The following is a 19,065-nucleotide window of genomic DNA, read 5'->3' on the forward strand; positions in this document are numbered from 1 at the left end:
TGGAAATAAAACGATGCAACGTGGATCGAAAAGTAACTCTGTATATAATACCATAGTATTGAACATCGCTTTTACAGAGATTTCGATAGTAAATTCTAGATGTGTAGATACTCTCAATTTGAAGCATATGTTTCGTATATTTGTATAATTTAATTAATTTAATTTAATAATAAAGTTATGTCGACGTAACTATTATTCATAGCATCGTTCTATACTAATATATTATATAATACACTAATAGTAGTAGAAGTAGTTTGTTACCTCTACGAGGTTACAGGATTTACCCTTTGCATTTTGAAAAATTTCAATTTAGTAAAATTATTATAATGCAATATATTTAACGTACCTTCGTATAAATATATTTTGTGATCAAGTTGAAATACCTCGAAATATAAAACACTGTTTTAACTTTGAAAATTCTTCTCCCATTAGAGACTGTCTTTCTTTTTACAACTACTTTAATTATTTATACTAATAGCATTTTTACCGTGACTCGATCCGAGAGGAAATGATTATTTGTACAGGCTGGAATACAGGTAATTTTATCGTTTTCCAAAAACCACCACTTTTTGAACAATGTGTGGCTTTTCCCTGTTTTCTTTTGAAACAACGTCGCGTCCACGGAAATTCGATTTTCAACGTCCGATGGTGCTTCGACTACTGTTTTATTTCCTTCTCCTTTTTTATTTTCTGGGTCGAGTTGCCGCTAGTTTTTCGTGTCACCGAAATAAACTCGAGCAGGGAATTGTTATTTTATTTTCGAAGGTCTACAAACACGAAAATAAAAACGGGGCGATGTAATTGAATTAAACAGAAATTCTGTTATTCCTCTACGCACATAGATATCTTCAAATTGTACATTTAATTCGATGCTACAAACTGTTATTACCTTTACAATAGACTGTAATTACATTTAAAAGCGAATTTTTTCATAAGGATACGTGCACCGTATTAATTAAGCTTTCCATTAATGTAAATTTTACACGAGAAGAAGATCATTGGTTTTTTATACGAACCTTTTAGTTTGCATATTATAAAAGCTTAGTTTTTACAATACCAAGGTTCTTCAGAATAAATATAAAGGAAGTCTTTTTTATGGAAATGTCTATTATGCTAATCAAAGTTACGACTAGCCTTACGCAGAGGCAAATTACTTATTATTACTGCTGTATTTCAATTCTCAGGATATCACAAAGAGATATTAACTTTATGTAATTATGAATTTTTTTCCAGAGATAATTTAAAAGAATCTTTGTTTTTTTGTGTAAAGACGTGCATTACGTTTACGAACAAGAGATCAATTATTCGTGCTTAATAATAAAGATATCAATTAAACGATCATACAATGGACAAACGTTATTTCGTCATTTCAAAGAAAAAGTTTACATGAAAACTTTAATCAATCTGTGTATAGAATTTCTATACCCTATTAGAAGACTAATACTGCTATATTCTCTTCAATAAAAATGCTGAGATAAAATGGATAATATTTCTTCCAATGTAATGCTTTTTTATTCATTAACAAGCTTCATTAACGTAGCATATACGTGCATACGTACATCGACTGCGCGAAAAGTGTTCTTTGAAACCAGATCTTGTGGAAATTGTCAATTACACAAAAGTTAATTTTATTATTAAAAATTCAATTTATTATCTTCACTGATAATTACTTCATTCGCGGAAGAACGTTTACGTTCAGTCTGTCACTAGTCTGTCACTGGCGTTTAATTCGTCTATGGGGAGGAAACGGGAGGGGGACATTTAACTTGCCAGCTTCTAGACGAACTTGTAATAGCAAATGTAATTGGATGCTCGGTAGAGATAAAACCGCGTCATCTTCATTTACTTCAAACAATGAGAAGAGTAGAAAGGGAAGAGAAACGGAAGAATCTGCCTTGTAAGATGGTCGTTGCAAGAAACAAGCATCTTCGGTTGCAGATGCATCCGTCTTTTCTATTAGAAAGATTAAGAATTATCTCTTTCATTCTTGGATCGTCTTACCAGCATCACACTTGAAGTAATTGCGTCGTTATACGAAGCTGTCTCGGTTAATAGAATGAACTTCTTGAATAAACGAAGCAATCTCACTATAGTTTGTAAACTGTCGCAGCGAAATTTCGATTTGGTCAGCTTCTTTCGGATTTCCGGCAGATTTGCGAGATTTTGTTGCAAGATGAAAAGCAGAAAGACACGATGGAACATAGGAAGTGGATCGCTATCGAGAGAAGGTAGCAGAGTTGAATACATTTTTCTTTTTTTCTTTTTACGAGTCTGCCGTAGTGCAAAGGACGTGTTATTTTCTCGTGTATTTTTAAGAGGCGCGAGAGAAAGAGGGTGGCGAAGAAGAACGTTAGGGTCGAAAGGGATAAAAGCATGGTCTATTGGGAGATCCCTTTGTGACGCGCAAGGCTCATGGATAATACGTTAACCAAGAAATATTGCATAATTTATTGACCTTTCACTTTTCTTCCTGCTGTAGAAAATTTTAATCATAATCGTAATCCTGATTCCTTGATTTTTAATATCTCTTCGAATGCAGAAGAAATATGAAGAAAAATTCTGAAATTCTTAGTCGAAGAAACTTCAATTTTCCCATTTGTTTTATACCGCTACGAAAATTACATGGTCGCTTTATTTCTCATCCATCGTTTGCTCGGGGAACGATTGTCTAAACTCTTGCTTGCTCTGTTTGGGAAATGTTACATAATTTTTTGTATCTCGATTTTCCATAGTCACGAACGTTGGATTGATTTTTATTAAGTAACCAAAACCTAGCGGAGAACGTTCTGTCGAGGTTTGTCGGCTAATCCGTCCTTGTTTTCCTTCCATTTCGCCAGAAAATTGGATTGGGACTTGGATAGTCGCGATGAAGGTGGATCATCGATTGACTCTATACTATTGTGCTTGCGGGGTTTTCCGGTAATTGAAACCATGTCATTCTTGTCTAATTTACCGGTAAATTGCACTATTGGCTATCTTGGAAGCATGTCTCACTTCTGACTGACTTATACTACTTACGTGTTTCGCACAAATAATTCTCTCGCTCTCGTTCTGAATCCAAAATTTTCTTCTTTAAAAATGGGATACAAATAACAGATCACATACACACACACACACACACAAATTTGGGAATTTATATTTTGATTAGATACTTTTCTAAGATAAAAAATATCTTACGTATCCTTTTAAACTGGAAAATTGGTCGAGTTTAGAAATGAATTATGGATATTTCAGTAAAATTTCGTTTTAGAATTTTATATGCAAGTTGGCCAGTTGGCAGTGTGTTAGTGTACGAGTATATCTGCAAACGTGGAAAGCATGGCAGGCCAATTGAAAGGCTGATGCACGTATGCGTGTTTGAAAATGTAAAACGCAGAGACCGTGGCCATGCTATTCAGGCTGATTAAACGTAGCTACGTTCCCCTTCTATCGCATTCTCCTGATGCGGATAAATCGCGATTCCAGTGAACGGTTTATTATACGATTTTATTTCCCAACAATTTAAATATACAAAATATGGTAATATATAATATATAAACTGCTTGTAAAATACGAACTGAATTTAAGATATGGTAATATAGTATGCAAATTTCTTGATAGTGAAATACGAATGAAATGTAAAATATTGTCATTAATCGAAGGATAGAATTATTTCTCGAGATTAAAATTACAAGTCGAAGGTGAATTAAATGACAAAACGACGAAGATTAAAATTAACATCCTTTACGTAATAGAATTCGTTTTATTTCCTTACTGAAAGTTGAACGAAATTAAATTTAAGCTGGAAAAATAGAATGACGAGTATTTTAATACGATTTATTTGAAATTGCAGCGAAGTATATATCTTTCCTCTAGCGACTTCGAACTAAATAAAAGTAAATTCGCAAAAATTTCACGAAGCTAAATTTAGAGTCAACCGCGTTTGAAATACTTTTTCACGTTTTAAGTAGAACAAACTTAAATTAGACCAGTCAACCGAAAACTAAATAACCTACTTTCAAAATGGACAAAATTACAAAATCCCTAATTTCACATCGAACGTAAACATATTTATAAAATGAAAACTACGATCAACCATGCTCGAAATATTTCTTCTACTACAAGTGGAACAAACTTAAAGTAGATCAGCCGTAAACTAAAACTCAACTCACGTTTCTCCTTTTCCTATTAATTTTACATTATTCCGGGAACAACTGAAACATTTAATAGGCCGTTTGAAATGTAACGACTAGAAGTTTCACGCGCGGTTTCGTGACTAGAACATTCACGCACGATGTCGTGACTAGAGATGAGTTAGTACGTGTCAGGTAGCATTAAATGCGCGTGTAGTTAAGTGAGAACTTGTCTCGACTCGTGCTGCTCAGGGAGGAGGTTCCACTGTCTATAAAGGCCAGGCCTGCATCGGAATCGTTTCTTCTCTTAAAGTATGTAGGTTACCAGTGACGTCATCGACCGCCCAGTGACGTATGCATCGTGAAATATGCATCGTTGCAGCGATGCAGGTCATTGACGGCCGTGTACCTTTTGTGAGGAAATAAATTTCCAGGAAGTTAAAGCCCAATTTTCGGATAGTTGGACATGAAAGATTGGGAAATTGATAAAATAATTGAAAATTGCTTTTTCATTGTTGAAAAAATAGAAATACGTATAAAACATTGTTGGAAATTGTTAGTATAAAAATTATATATTGCATTGCTGGTTAAGGGCTTTTTTTTTATTAAACTTTTGTCAATTTTTGGGTAGATTCAGGCAGATTGGTCTAAAAATTTATGTTTTGTTTTTCGAATGATTAAAAGTTGATCTACTTTTCACGGAGAAGCTAGATTTACCTGAAAATGGTAATTGTTACGTTTTAAATAGAAAATTTGCCTCGTGTGCTAAATTACTAGGCTAGAATTAAAAATAGGAATTTAACTCAACCAGCGATCTTAGTTGGAGTATTTAGAGTAGAAATTTAATTAGCAGTCGAACAATAGTTTGCCTACGATTGAGCAACTTTTACTTCCGACGTGTTTTCAAGTGATCTAAGCGAAAAGAGTCATATCAATATGTAGGCGGGAACCGTGTCCGACCATGTACGTCCCACTTCCACTTGTTCTCGTATTTATCACTTATACCTCGTGAACTATTATCGACTGGTACTTTGACGGTAAATAGAAATATAATATACCACTAATAACCAAGAACAAATGATGATAACAATTTCTCTTCCATAAAGATTTTAAAATCTAAAATTTCGAACATCTGTCAAAAAAATCAAATTGCCTTCGTTATATCGAACTTGCCGAATTTTACATAAATTCATAAAAATCCATAATTAAATAATAAGTAATAACAATATAATAATTGTGTAGCAATAACAATTGCTGTCTTATCCTAAACGTTGTAAAATCTAAAATTCAAGACAAGCCATCTCTGTTCCGACCGAACTTCCCATAAATACAGTAATTGCATCATATTAATAATTTCTACCATTTCCTAAAAATTCTACGATCTGAAATTTCACGCGTCCCTTAAAAAGTCGTCGTCGTTCCAATTGGACGCCATCGAACAAAAGGTACTAGTTCATGGAAAGTTGGAGCGAAACGAAATCGATGGTTCGTACATAATCTCGGGACGCCCGGCGTCGCGACGCAGCAGTCGGGACGCTATTAGCATGACTGCCGGTATCAAATATTAGAGACGAGAGTGTGCACAGTGGGAATCGCGTGTGTAGAGCTTTCTGGAAAAGTTATGGGTATTAACCCCAGAACGGAGCATCAGAATTCCCGCCGCGTGTCTGGGTTCGATCCCATTTGCAATGCAACTTTAAAGAGGAGGAAGCCGCGCGGGAAGCACGTTCATGCGCATTCATATAATCGTTTATGCTAATGGATCGACTGGCTGCAAGAAACAACACGTCGCGTGCCATTAGGGGACCTACTTGCAAGGGAACAACTGTTCCATTGTTTTAATTCCCATGTAACGACGTTGTTGCGGCTGAAAGCAGATGAAGATTAGGTCGTCCAAGTGACACGAGACAGTTTGTGGTCTTTAGAACGAGAAATCGTTAGAATAGGCGTGACTATAAAGCAAATTATCGTGACTATAAAGAGAGATAGCTGGACGTGCTATTTACCGCTCGTATCGCTGGTTATTTTAGCGAGATCTTCTCGTGCAGCGTATGATTTTGGTTATTTTTGAATAGACGAAGATCTCGCGTTTTTGTTATAATTATTACGACTGATTATAGGTTTTGAAAGACGAATGACTATATGGTGAAATATTTGGTGTTAACGTTTGCTGATAATTTTAGCGAAGCTTTATGGTTCAGTGAATATTTCTGGTTCAGCTTGAATAATTTCAATTGAATTATATGAACACTGGCTTAAAGCTAAGTTACTTGATTCGAATGACTCAATAACTTGAATTACATACACAAGAAATTAACGATTGTATGGACATATATGAACATTATCGTTTAATTGTATAAACTCAAGCATTAGGATAAACACTGTTGAAGTAATTACTTGAAGAAAGATTCTACATCTTTACTTTTGTATATCCGTGACCTGCAGACTCCTGTTACGAAGATAATAGAATTTAATGATTTTTATTAAATTCTATTTAATTCTAGTTTTTATTTAATTCTAAATAAGGAGAGGTCTATATTATCGAGTCGTTGAATAAAAATTTTCTTTTGGATTGCAAGGTGTAGAAACAAAAGAGCTATAAGTAGATTTCTATTGCTGTTTCTTGTAGCCTTCAGCTACAGCTACGAGGTTAACTTTTTGCTAATGTCCTTTGCTAGAAATATATGAACGTGCTCCCTATCGTAGCTTCTTCTTCTGGCTTCAAACAGAAGACGCGCAAAGAAAGAAAGTCAGTATCAACCCATCTACTCGACAATTGGTTTGAAATTTTTTTCTTCGGAAACTTCTCTGGTTTCTTCACTTAATTAAATACTTTTCAGATAGTCGAAACGGTGCACAGTAAGTGGAAGGAACTCTGAGGTTAATTGCGTTCTCGCCATTTATTTAATACTCGACCTACATGTGTAAAAGTTGGAGCTTCAGCTGCTAATTTATCGCACCGCGGCTCGTTGTCTCTAATTGCAAGCCAGAGAATACTATCTCGCTGTATTTTCTCGTTTTCTTTTTTCTTCCGTTTCGTCCCTCGCGGCATCGTTGCTCCGCGATTTACGACGCGACGCGTGTTTTATAACGCGGTGGGAAGAGAAATCGTTGAGAATATTTCTGTCGCCGTGTTCTAGCTGATCGACGAACCGCAATAAGTTGCGACAAATTCGTGTCCCACCCCCTAGATAAACTTTTTCCCTCGGAAACGAGTGTAAATTATTTCGCGTTGTTTCGAAAATGTCCGCTCGCGTCGACGTTGATTTTCGAATATTTTTGGAAAATTTAAACTTTTGTTTATTAAACGCTTTGATAGGAAATTCTAATTTTCCCGGGTTTTCATTAAAATCGTTTTAGGAACTCGACGTAGAAACAAAATTTTGTCAGGAATTTAAAACGTTATAAATTTACGCTGCTGTTTTAATGAGAAACTAAGGTCCCAGTCACTTGTTGAACTTCGGTTTTCACGGAACGGTTGCGACGCGCCATCGAAATGAACTTCGAAACAGGATTAAGCGACCAATCATGCAGGCCAACTTCGTTTGCTTCTGGTGCATGCGAAAATTCACGGGAATCGTTCTCCAACTTGTAACGCCCGATGAATACCAACGTACGAGTCTGTAATGGGAAGTTCTCAACTATCGCTATGATTTTGTTATCGTGGAATTTTCTACAATTGGTCGCTTTCGAAAATGTCATTGACTGGAGCGACTACATCATTCAAACGAAATAAAGTCACTGCGATTGAGGTGGAATTTATTTTCCAAGCAATATAGATCGTTAAAAATACGTTGGGGACTAGATACGATAGTTAAAGTTAAAATTTAAAATTATTTGAACGGTTAAGGATAAAAACGTTGCTATTGTGACTATTAATATATAGCGAAATAATGCGTGACGATGATTTAACTACGGTCGGAGAAAACTAACCTATGGATCTCTAAAAATGTGAAAGCGTGTCTTAATCGTTTCAAATCAATGAATTTAAATCTTCTCATACCTGAAATAATAGAAAACGAATGGGTTTCGCTTACGTGGGAAAAAGACTCTACTCTTAAATCGTATACGTTGCCATTCTGATTCGATTCGTTTCTCTGCAGGCAAGTCAACTCGAATATTTCGACGAAACTATGTTCCAAGTACTGAAGAGAGCCTATTAAGCGAAGAACTCCCGAGTATCGAGAGGTAGGAAAGCATAGAAATCGATTTTGAGCGCTCCTGGCGCGAATTATTGATCTATACTACTGAAAGCTCCGAGCAATTTGAAATTAAATCTTTTCTGGAAGCTGCTTTCTGGGTGGTTAATTGGACTCTACATACAAGGGTTTATCCGATTTTTTATTGCACATTTATCGAAAGAATGAAGAACGTGATTTATTCGTTTCAATTCAACCTCAATACTTGACTTGTACTACTGGAACTTCCGTATTTTAGGTAAATTGATATTTAATCGTCTCTTTTGCGGTACAGACTGATATTCAGTGAGACTCGAATGACACAGGTGCTTCAACTATCGATATCGGCTTCAGTTTCGCGGATGACGCCTAAATTATCGATTCGTACCACTGGGAATCGTTAACTGGGCACATAATTCCAATTAGTTAACGGCAAACGTTTTATCGGGGCTAATCGATCCTTCATCGAGAGAACGTTTCACGAAAAATCAGCAAAATTGAAAAATCTTTATCTCTGCTTTTGTGTCTGATGATAGATGATATTCTAGTAGTGAAAAGCTATTATCGGTCATCGGAAAGTGCTGGAATCGATATTGGAATGTACGAAAGAGAAATAAAAAAATCCAGAGTATTCTTTAGCTCGCATAAAGAAAGAGAAATACGTGCAGGGTGGATTATCTTTTATTATTTCATGATTATCATAGGGCTGATTATTTTTGTCACTATTCCTTCCATCGGAATCTAGGTTTAAATAATTAGCTAATTAATTAGTCGATTTTTATTAGTCTTCCAATATGAAACATCACGTCAGGGATGAATTACCCTCTGTTAATTAATTCCGGTTACATCATTAAACCATCGCGATTGTGACCTTTGATAAGATCGATAAGTCAAAATAAATGAAACAATTATTTGCACGCGATACGAATCCATCTAATTTGAATAATATTATCAGTCGTATTATACGAACATATTCACTAAAGAACTTATTAATCGAAGAAAAGCATCGCTGATTATCATACATTACACTGATAGATACATTACAATTCCACCCCCTAATAAAAATTTGCCTAATCGGAATATTTTCCTACGTTCTTGTTAAGAAGCAAACAGTTCTTGACACTTGAAACTTTCAAGTTGAAAGAGACAAGGCTATCGTCATACATTAAGAGGCAGAACTGCCGTATTAAATAAAAATTCTCGATTCCACCCCCCACCCATGAGAAATTATGTAACCGGAATAATGAATTCTGTGCACATTGAGAAACACACAGTATCTGAAATAGAATCCAGAGCGGCGATTATCACATTACCGGACTGCGGTTAATTACGCGAATTCACATTTTTTTTTTTATTATAATCAAAAAAATGAAACTTGGGTAAAGAAAATTGTTTGTTAAATATCGCAAAGCGTGTTATATACACTTTGAATATTTTAAGCATTTTTGAATATTGCATACATTCTGTGCACATTTCCATCTCCAAACTTGCCGCAGGTACATGCAAATTCATCGCCTACGCATTACAAAGCCAAAACGCGTATTCGACGAATATTCGCAATACCCCCACCCCCTATTGTAAATCCCTATCATGATTTCAACAAATAATTACTTCAAACTGATTTCCATGGCTATCCCATTCAATTATGACGTAAATGATAACGTGCTTGATGAGAGTGGAATCGACAGAAAGCAGGCTGCTTAATAGGGGTGAAATAATGATAAATAGAAGGGGATTCCGCGGGTATTCGAAATTTAATGAGAGGTGAAAGAGTAGAAGCGGAGATATTAAAAATTATATTGGGCATTCCATTGGAGAGTGCTGCATCGTTGGAAAAACGACGCGGGAAGAGAGATTGGAGAAAAAGGGGTGGAACAGGGGTAGAATTCCTTGAGGGACGTTATCAATTCCTGGACGAGCAATAAAATGCTAAATGCGACGATTATTGGTCGACCGCGGCTGTTTATATATTTATGGAGAATTTCGAGCAGCAAATGTCCAGAGAATTTATATTACGCGAAGGAAAATGTAAAATGTCGAGAGTATGTGGCATACGGTATGACACATGTGGATGTAATGTATATAAATGTTAATAAATATACATTTAGTAAATAAAATATATAAAACATGAAGAATAAAATACATTTTATAACAATTGTGAGATAGGACTTATCTTTGCTCGGGCTTCACTTTTTTGTCAGTGTATGTAAAAATATAAATTTGCATAATTATCTATAGTATAATTGTCGTTTATAAAATTTCAAGAATATTTTTTATTATGATATTCTATTCATGATATTCATTATAAATTGCAAGGATTATTTAAAAATATTCTGACAGTTTTGTATCGAAGAAATTGGTTCTCGGAAAATTACGGAAATTTATTTGAAAAATTCCCTGTACCTTCCGCAGCAAATATCATTTCTCTATATTTAATACATTAATTTGAAAAACCCGAAAGATATGACAAAGTTCTCGGATCGGTTTCCAATTTGCAATTAATCTCTCGTACTCTGGTATTTTAATGTCAATCCCTAAAGCATCTTGCTGCTTTTATTATATCGAAAAGTCCGCTTAAATGTTCAGTTTCGGATGACAAAAGCTCGGATTGAAATTACGGATCACGATCAGTTTCTCAAACTCCAGTTGAATATTTTACAGCTCTACTTTTATTTATAGGGAAACTTTCGTAAGTTCAGAATCGTATAAATTGCAATCTAAATTATTCTGAAAGTTATTAGGGAATTCCCAGGTACTGTACGGAGAATTACGAAGTTTCGCGGAGTAAAACGTGGTCGTAAAGGAAACGAATTATTTCTAGCATCTGCCTTTTAATTAATTGCTGCTGAATATCTTGTTTGAGCCACGTGTCAAAACGAATGTTCAAGAGAACATAATTATCCGTGGAGTTTGCATCGTGCAAGTCCAGTCTCGGTCGTCAAGTCAACTTATTTAATCACGAATTTGAAACTTGGCTCCCCTTTTGGCGATGAATAGGACCAATTAACGGGGCATCAAACTTCCTCTGCAATTAACGCTGATCTCAATTAAAAGTCCTCCGTTTCTAATTTATAGGAAATCTTATTCGTTGTTCTCAATTTCAGCAGAATATTTCTCATATTTCCGATAGAAAAATTAGATTCAACGGAGTCTAAAATATCTCTTAAAAATACCACAATAATTTTGTATTTAAAAGATTAAATTTGCCACATATTATTGGAAACTATTTATTTACCCTACAAAAATTAATGTGCCAAATATAGAACAATGTATGCTTATTATAACAATGTACTTTATCGAGATACAGAAAGCGTTTCAATTAATATTTTTTGTTAACAAAATTACGTCCAATAAGGACTAACAATCTTTTTACATTAAAAGAATACATATTAGATGTATATTACATGTTGCTAAAAACACCAAACCAAGATTACTTGAAATAAGGCCTTATATCATTCAAACTTGAAGAATTCTTGCCAGAGATATCGAAATTTCCACAAACCAACGCCTGACAGTACGATTCTCCATGCTCTCATCGATAACTGATCTAAAATCATCCCCGTTGGCAAAATTCCCCGGAACTTGCCGGTTGTAGGCTCGTCTGTAGCGCGGGATAAACTCGGTACACCGATACTATTGATTTTGCGAGAGGTGCAGAAAGAAGGGCGGCGGAGAAAGTAGAGGGTGAGCGAGGTCAACCCCCTTTTCAGGCTGGTTCGACATAAAACAGGGCTTTTCCGGGCTTAGGCCGGTTTATCCTTTAACGTTGTTCCTCTGCGGTAAACCGAGTCGGAAAAAATTGATGTTTAACCCTGCACTCAACCGCCCATGTTCTTATTTCCAACTCCTTCCATCCTCGTCGAATGTTTTACCTGAACGTGAAATGCAAGGGGTTTCTTATTTCTTAATCGTCAATTTTCTATGTCTATAACCGTCGTGGTAATTTTGGAAATAACGTAGCAACGTGGAAATGCGGAAAATTTAGAAAATGGGAAAATAATAAGTAAATATAAATAAGAAAATAGGAAAATATGGAAACTGGAAAACGGGTGGTGGGAAAATAGGGGCATGAAAATAAGAAAATAGTTAGTGGTAAAATAGTAAAGTACGAAAATATGAAAGTAGAGGCTAGGAAGATAGAAATTGCAAGCCAAAACCTCACATTGCTAAGAAGCAACCGGAACTGAGCTGCCGCACAATTTAACTTCCTCGCATTTCCAAGTGACGAATTATTCTCCAACTTATTCTTTAAACTGTCATTTGGATAAGCACTTTGAGAAATCGGAAACCATTTTGCAAACAAATATTCATTTTATTCCGACCTTCTCGTCCGAAAATCCTAGAATCTCAGCAGCAAAGCCCTTTGAACAATTTCTCCGCTCGACCCCATTGCTGCAACTACCTCGCAAGGTTCTTTTGTCTTGTACACACTGTCCATTATCGTAACACGTCATCCAGTAAACATAAAACAAAAGGCGAAACACAGGAAGTATCCAGAGCGTGGAATTTCCGCGAGATTTCACGTACCATTTGCCACGTGGCTGTTTCTTTACGATGCTCTAAACGGAAACGATTCACAGAGAAAAGTCTGACCGCCAGAGAGCCGTGAACATTGCCACGTGGATGACAGTCGAACGAGCTCGTTTCTAAATCGATTACGACTTGCTTGATCTTAGGAAGGGATTTTCGTAAAGAAAATAACGATAAGTGGCTCTCGCGCTTTAGTTTAGGTTTATGGAACTTTGGAAGTAAAATGTATCTTTTTTTCTAAATTGACTGGAGTGACAAAAGTTCGATATTTACAGTGGCTGAAATTTGGGGGAATTTAGAACATCGAGGAACGAAGAAAGATTCCTAAGGATAGAGAATAAAATCAGGCAACGAGGAAATAAATGATAGTACAAGTAGGAAAGGAAACAAAAATTCCAAGTGAAAGGGAAATGATACTGGAAAATAAGGAAATTGGGGAATGATGCTGGAAAATAAGAAAAAGTGGGAAATGATGCTGGAAAATAAGAAAATTGGAAAATGATACTGGAAAGTAAGAAAATTGGAAAATGGAATTACAAGACAAAAGAACTTTTTACATTCCAGTCCTACGATTCTCAATAATTAAAGAAATGATTCTTAGAAGTTTCATATTACATTTACTCCCGATTAAATATTCCATCGTTCGCACGATTACGCGTTTGAAACGCCTCTTAATTGATATGCGCTTTCCACTTTATCGTTTGTAATATATTTAACGGCATTTAACATGAACTTCGATGAAAAGAATGACGAAATCGATCGATCGACACGAAGCTTCTCGACTCTCGATGTCATCGTGGCTACGTTCAAACGAAATTACAAAATTGATGGAGTAGACGGGATTGAATTGTGATTTCCGCTGAATCTGTTGGAGCTGCTGCGATGGTTATCTGAAATATCAAACGTTAATCGCATTTGGATCTCCTCCAAAATTAAACCCGTGTTTTTCGCCAACATGTGACTTACTTTAACCAATCGAGACCATAAATGAAGCTCGACAGCTCGAAACTTGCCCTATTTTCGTACCGAAATAATGCGTGTTCTTAAGAAAATTCACAAAGATTCATCTGTCAGGTAAATTTAGATTTCCTTCACTAAGAAATTATTTTTCAAAATTTAAAGAAATCTGTTCGTGGAGTTTATGTTCCTCTAACTTAAATATTGTATTTCTATTTCTTTAAATATATCGTTTTATATCCTACATATTGTTACATTTAGGCATAGTTTTATATATTTTCTAATATTTATAATTATCATCAACCTATAAATAAATCTGCAGTCTAAACATTGCTATGTTTTTGGTGCGTGAAAATATAGAGATGTTGAATTTCAAACTAGCAAACGAAATTGTTCAGTTGTAACAATTATGTTTAACCAGTATAATACACTAGAAATGATTTGATTATTTAGTTTATCTCACGCTCCATTTAACTTCTGACTAAACTCTGAATTCAACTCTCACTCAGAATTTCTTACTTTGATAAACTCTCTCCGATTTCAATTCTCAACTCGCAACTCAACTATTTGAGTATGCATTTTCCACAAGCATTTATCCTCACCCATGTATATGTGTACGTTATCTCTTTGTCTGCCTTTGTGTACTTTTCACTCGATGCAAATATTCTTAGAAAACACTCAGCCACGTCCATCCATAGCTAGGATGATAAAATGAATTTCAAATCTCAGTAGATAAACAAATAGGAAAATAGAGGAATTGGAACATCTAGAGATAAGAAAATAGAAAAATAGGAGAATTTCGCTTAAGAACGAGAAAGCTCCTCGTCACTCCAATTTAATCCAATTTCACAAAGCTCTTGTCACTCCACCAACATTCCACTTACTTCAATTCCAGTATCTCCAATCCTAAAATCCAACATCCCTTAAACACCAATATTCTACCAACCCAGGTAACAACATCACGTGACTCATCCACAAACCGAACAACCACAAAGTCGTTATGGCAGACAACGATGATGCGATGGAAGACGAAGAAGATGCAAAATCCGGTGTACCGATCTCCGAACACACGCCTGAAAGTCCATCCGAAACTGCTGAGAACATGACAGCCTCAGAATATTGGAAAACACCATCAGCCGCGACGTCGATAGCTTCAGAAGTGGTATCCGTAGCACGAAATAACGCTCGAGGCTCTTCAAATGCCCAATCCAGCAAGAGTATCCAAGAGCCTCAAGAAGAGAAGCTTTCAAAGAGCCAGGAAGAATTTAGAAAGTCTCAAGAGATCGGCCTAAATGACAAGAAGCCGTCTTTGGACGAATTGAGCAAAGACAAGGTCCCTAAGACCACCAAGATGTATCGACAGTGTCATCGTCGATTCAGAGAGATCATCGGCAAACGCGAGCTGAGGAACGTGGAACTAGAGAAGCATCAAGGTGATCTGAAGAAGAGATTGAATATTCTGGAGTGTTCCATGCCAGCTGTGATGGTCTGGAACATGTGGAGAATGAGCCAGGGTACCTGTGTTCCTGGACTTCAACGAATCATGGAGAAACAATTTGAAGGTCCAGCTTCTGGAGAAGTGTACTGTCCCAGCACACCTAGTAGACACTTTGACTGTAGAGTGAGGGAAGTTGAGGCTGAGAGGAAACAGGCTCAAAAAAGAATGCAGGATGCCAAGGCTCTTTGTGCCGAGAAGGAAGCTGCATTAGAAGATAGGAATAAAAGACTGGAAGAAGCTAAACAGTTGCAACAGGAGATTAAGTTAAGGATTGAACAACTGACTGCCGAGGTTCAAAAGCTTAGAGAGACTGCTGCTAAAACGGAGGATGATGGGCAATGTGAAACTGGTTAGTTGAGAATTAAACTCAAACGTAGCATAACTCAAACAAACTATTTACGAAAATCGAAAAAATATTTGAAAGCCTAGAAAACAATTATTTATATAATATAAAAATATAGTATTAAATTCCGGTCCTGATCGTTCTTTAAACGAGTTGTTAGAAACTGGTAAAAAAGCATCTCATAGAAGAAATTCCTTTTAATATAAGGAAAAAACTTAGGCATTGGTGCGAATAAAATAGAAATTCTCCCTCTCCTTTTTAATTAGGAAACAAAGTATGCATAACTTCGTCCAAAGCTAAAATTGAAATCACATGTAGGTGAATGTGGAATAATAGAGTGCAAGAAAAAATGGTTAGAAAAAGTGCCCAGCTGCGCGTCCATCAAGTCAAACGACATCGAATGTCTAGAAAAGCTACAACAGCTAGCAGAGAACGAAGTGTACATGAAAAGAAAGATCGCGGAACTGGAAAGTCGTGAGGAAGCTTACATGAGGACCCTCCAACAAGCAGACGAATTATGGTGCAAGGTGGACGCGGACGCTGCCAGTACCGTGAGTGCCTTGCAGGAACAATTACACATGAAGACAACGGCGAATCAACAAATGGCTGATCGAATTTGTCAATTAGAAGACGTGATAGAACAGTTGAGGAAAAGGCTAGCAACATGCAGAGGCGAATTAGAAAAATACATGAGCATAAGCAAGATAGAGGCTTTGATAGGCAAAGATGATGATTTTGCTGATGTGCTTGAGAAGGGAATACTAGTTGAAGTCCCTGTAAAAGACAAAGAGGTTGGTAGAGTCGAAGACCTAGCAGACGTTGACGATGTGGGTATCCTGGTTAAGGATGACGTGGTCGAAAAAGATATTCTAGCTGTGGTGGAGCTAGTTGACATTGATCTGGAGGCCAAACCAGATATAGTTGATGTCGACATAGAAATGAAACCTGAAATGGTAGACGTTGCCATGCGCGTCGTTCGAGCAGACCTTATAGACGTGGATGACGCTCAAATGGCGATCCATCCAGACGATTTTGCCTATGAGGATGAGAGGCTGAGGCAAGCTCAAGATTATTTGGCAAGAATAGGATCTCTTTCGGAGCTGGACAAGTACGGAGATGACTATATCTGTGCTTCGGACTTTATTTGCAACGACGTCGTGCTCTCTGAAACTGGACTAACAGAGGAAGAGATGATTGCTTTGAACGAGAATCGTGTTACACCACAGGAGTTACTAGAAAAATATGGTTGGAAGTTTGATTTGGCAGAACTGATGGCTCAAGCTACTGTGGAGGATGTGGAAATTGGTGAAACACCGGTGACTGTTCCACCTGTTGAAAAGGAACAAGAAATTGAGATTCAGGATAAAGAAGTAGAAGAACCTTCAGCAAAAGTAGGGGTGACTATCGAGGAAACTATGGTTATTGAGGAAACTAGAATTGAAGAAACTCAAGCTGTAGAAGATATTGACTCTGCTGAGGAATATGAATCACTAGAAGACACCGATGCTATTGAGGAAATTACAGATGTGGAAGAAGCTATTCAAACACCTAGACCTGTAGAAGACTTAGAAGCTATTGAGAAGTATGAATCTGTAGAAGACATTGAGTATACGGAGAGAATTGAACTTGTGGAAGACATTACACTTGCAGAAGACATTAGTCTTGTCGAGGACATTAGACCCACTGAGGAAATTAAACCTATTCCTACAGAAGAAATTGAACCTAGACCTATCGCAGAGATTGCACCCGCTGAGGAAGTTAAACCTACCCCTACAGAAGAAATTGAACCTAGACCTGTCGAAGAGATAAGACCTACTGAGGAAGTTAAACCTATTCCTACAGAAGAAATTGAACCTAGACCTATCGCAGAGATTACACCCGTTGAGAAAGTTGAGTCTATACCTATAGAAGACACTACAACTGTAGGAGAAATTAGACCTGTCGAAGACGTCAGACCCTTCGAAAGTGCTACCCCTCTTGGACCTACCATAGTTGAAAAGGAAAAACCACTTGTAGATGAAAGGACAGATGTTCCACCAAGCGATGTTCCAGAAGAAAAAATTGACAAAGATAATGTCCTGGTCCCACGACAAGAGATGTTATTATGGCAGGATGACGTAGATGCTATTCGAACAACAATCGCGGTACTGCTTACAGTATAATATTTATTAAGTTTAAGAAGCGAAATTATTCGATATATATAATTCTTCTGATCGTTTTGAAATATAGAAGTGTCCTGATTGTGTGGATGTAAAGAAGGAGGCTGATCAGTTAGCTACTATGATGTCAGCGTACACTGGAGTGAGTATTATAGATCTATCACTTAAACTTAATATACAATTAATTAGAATTTTATTAAAATATTTATTTTTTCTAATTATGTTAGAATTATTTATGATTTAATTAAAAAGTAATAAAATTGTAATGTTTTTTAGGTTAGATTCGATTTTATATTATAAAAAATCACAATCGTATAGACTTCATATTCGATAAAACATAATCCAATTTCGCTACAATAAAAGTTCGATGTCCAATACTTCTTCAGCTTCATTAAAAGTTATTATCGTGATCCTTTCTAGACCGACGTGAAAGAAATAGTCGCGAAGCCGAGACCTCGCGAAGAAGCAGTCGTGAAAATACACGAAGAGAAACTTCATGAGAGAGAAATTGAAGTACAAACGAAACCAAAAGTTGCTGAAGTAGAAGTGACTGCTGTGGCAGAAGTAGAAGAAAAGGAAGTTATAGTTAAAGTTCCAGAAAAACCTGAAGAGCTGATCGAACTTGAATCAGAGTATCCTCTCGAGCCACCAACAACGCCATCGATCTCTGGTGTGACACCTCAAGTAGAAACCATACCAGAAGTGATGCAAAAACTGGAAGAAAGTACTCCGGTTGCTCCTGAAGAAACTCCGAAAGAAGTAGTAGAAGAACTTGAGAAAATGCCAGTGATTCCTGAAGTAGACAAAGATAAAGATGCAATAGAAAAGATTGAGGAAGAAGAAATAATGAAAGAAACTGAAGAAATAGTGGTAGAAGAATTACCAAAAGAAGAAATCGAAGAGAAGGAAGAAAAGAAGCTTCCAGAGATAGTCGAAATCAAGGTGAAGGAAGATGAAATTGATATAGAAGTCGAAAAACCAGAGGAAACAGAAGAAGAATTGGTTCCTGAAGAGGAAGAGGAGATCAAAGAAGTGCCAGTGGAAGAGATAGAAGAAATTGAAGTTCCAGTGGATGTTAAGGAAGAAGAAATATATGTGGAGATATTACCAGAGGAGCGAGACGAAGAATTAGTTGAAGAAGAGCTAGTAAAAAAAGAAATACCTGTATGGGAGGAGCCAAAGGTACTTACAGAAGAAGAAGAAGAAGAAGAACTCATCTGTACCTGTCCAGTTATACCTCCTCCGGTTAGTATCAAAATAAATATTTTTTCAATTCTAACGAGCCTAA

The 19,065-nt window shown here is 36.5% G+C and overlaps 1 protein-coding gene across 1 annotated transcript in view; it reads left to right on the forward strand.

The window, feature by feature from the left end:
* The window catches only part of LOC126874861 (FK506-binding protein 5-like), a 169,682-nt gene that overhangs the window by 50,394 nt on the left and 100,223 nt on the right, over nucleotides 1-19,065 (forward strand). The window contains exons 3-6 of the mRNA XM_050637386.1: nucleotides 14,728-15,615; nucleotides 15,937-17,762; nucleotides 17,848-17,919; nucleotides 18,198-19,022. Coding sequence (XP_050493343.1) covers nucleotides 14,778-15,615; nucleotides 15,937-17,762; nucleotides 17,848-17,919; nucleotides 18,198-19,022 — 3,561 coding nt within the window. The 5' untranslated portion in view covers nucleotides 14,728-14,777. The remainder of the gene's footprint in view (nucleotides 1-14,727; nucleotides 15,616-15,936; nucleotides 17,763-17,847; nucleotides 17,920-18,197; nucleotides 19,023-19,065) is intronic.

The sequence above is a fragment of the Bombus huntii genome, chromosome 16 (assembly GCF_024542735.1).
Source record: "Bombus huntii isolate Logan2020A chromosome 16, iyBomHunt1.1, whole genome shotgun sequence".
Classification (NCBI taxonomy): Eukaryota; Metazoa; Arthropoda; class Insecta; order Hymenoptera; family Apidae; genus Bombus; species Bombus huntii.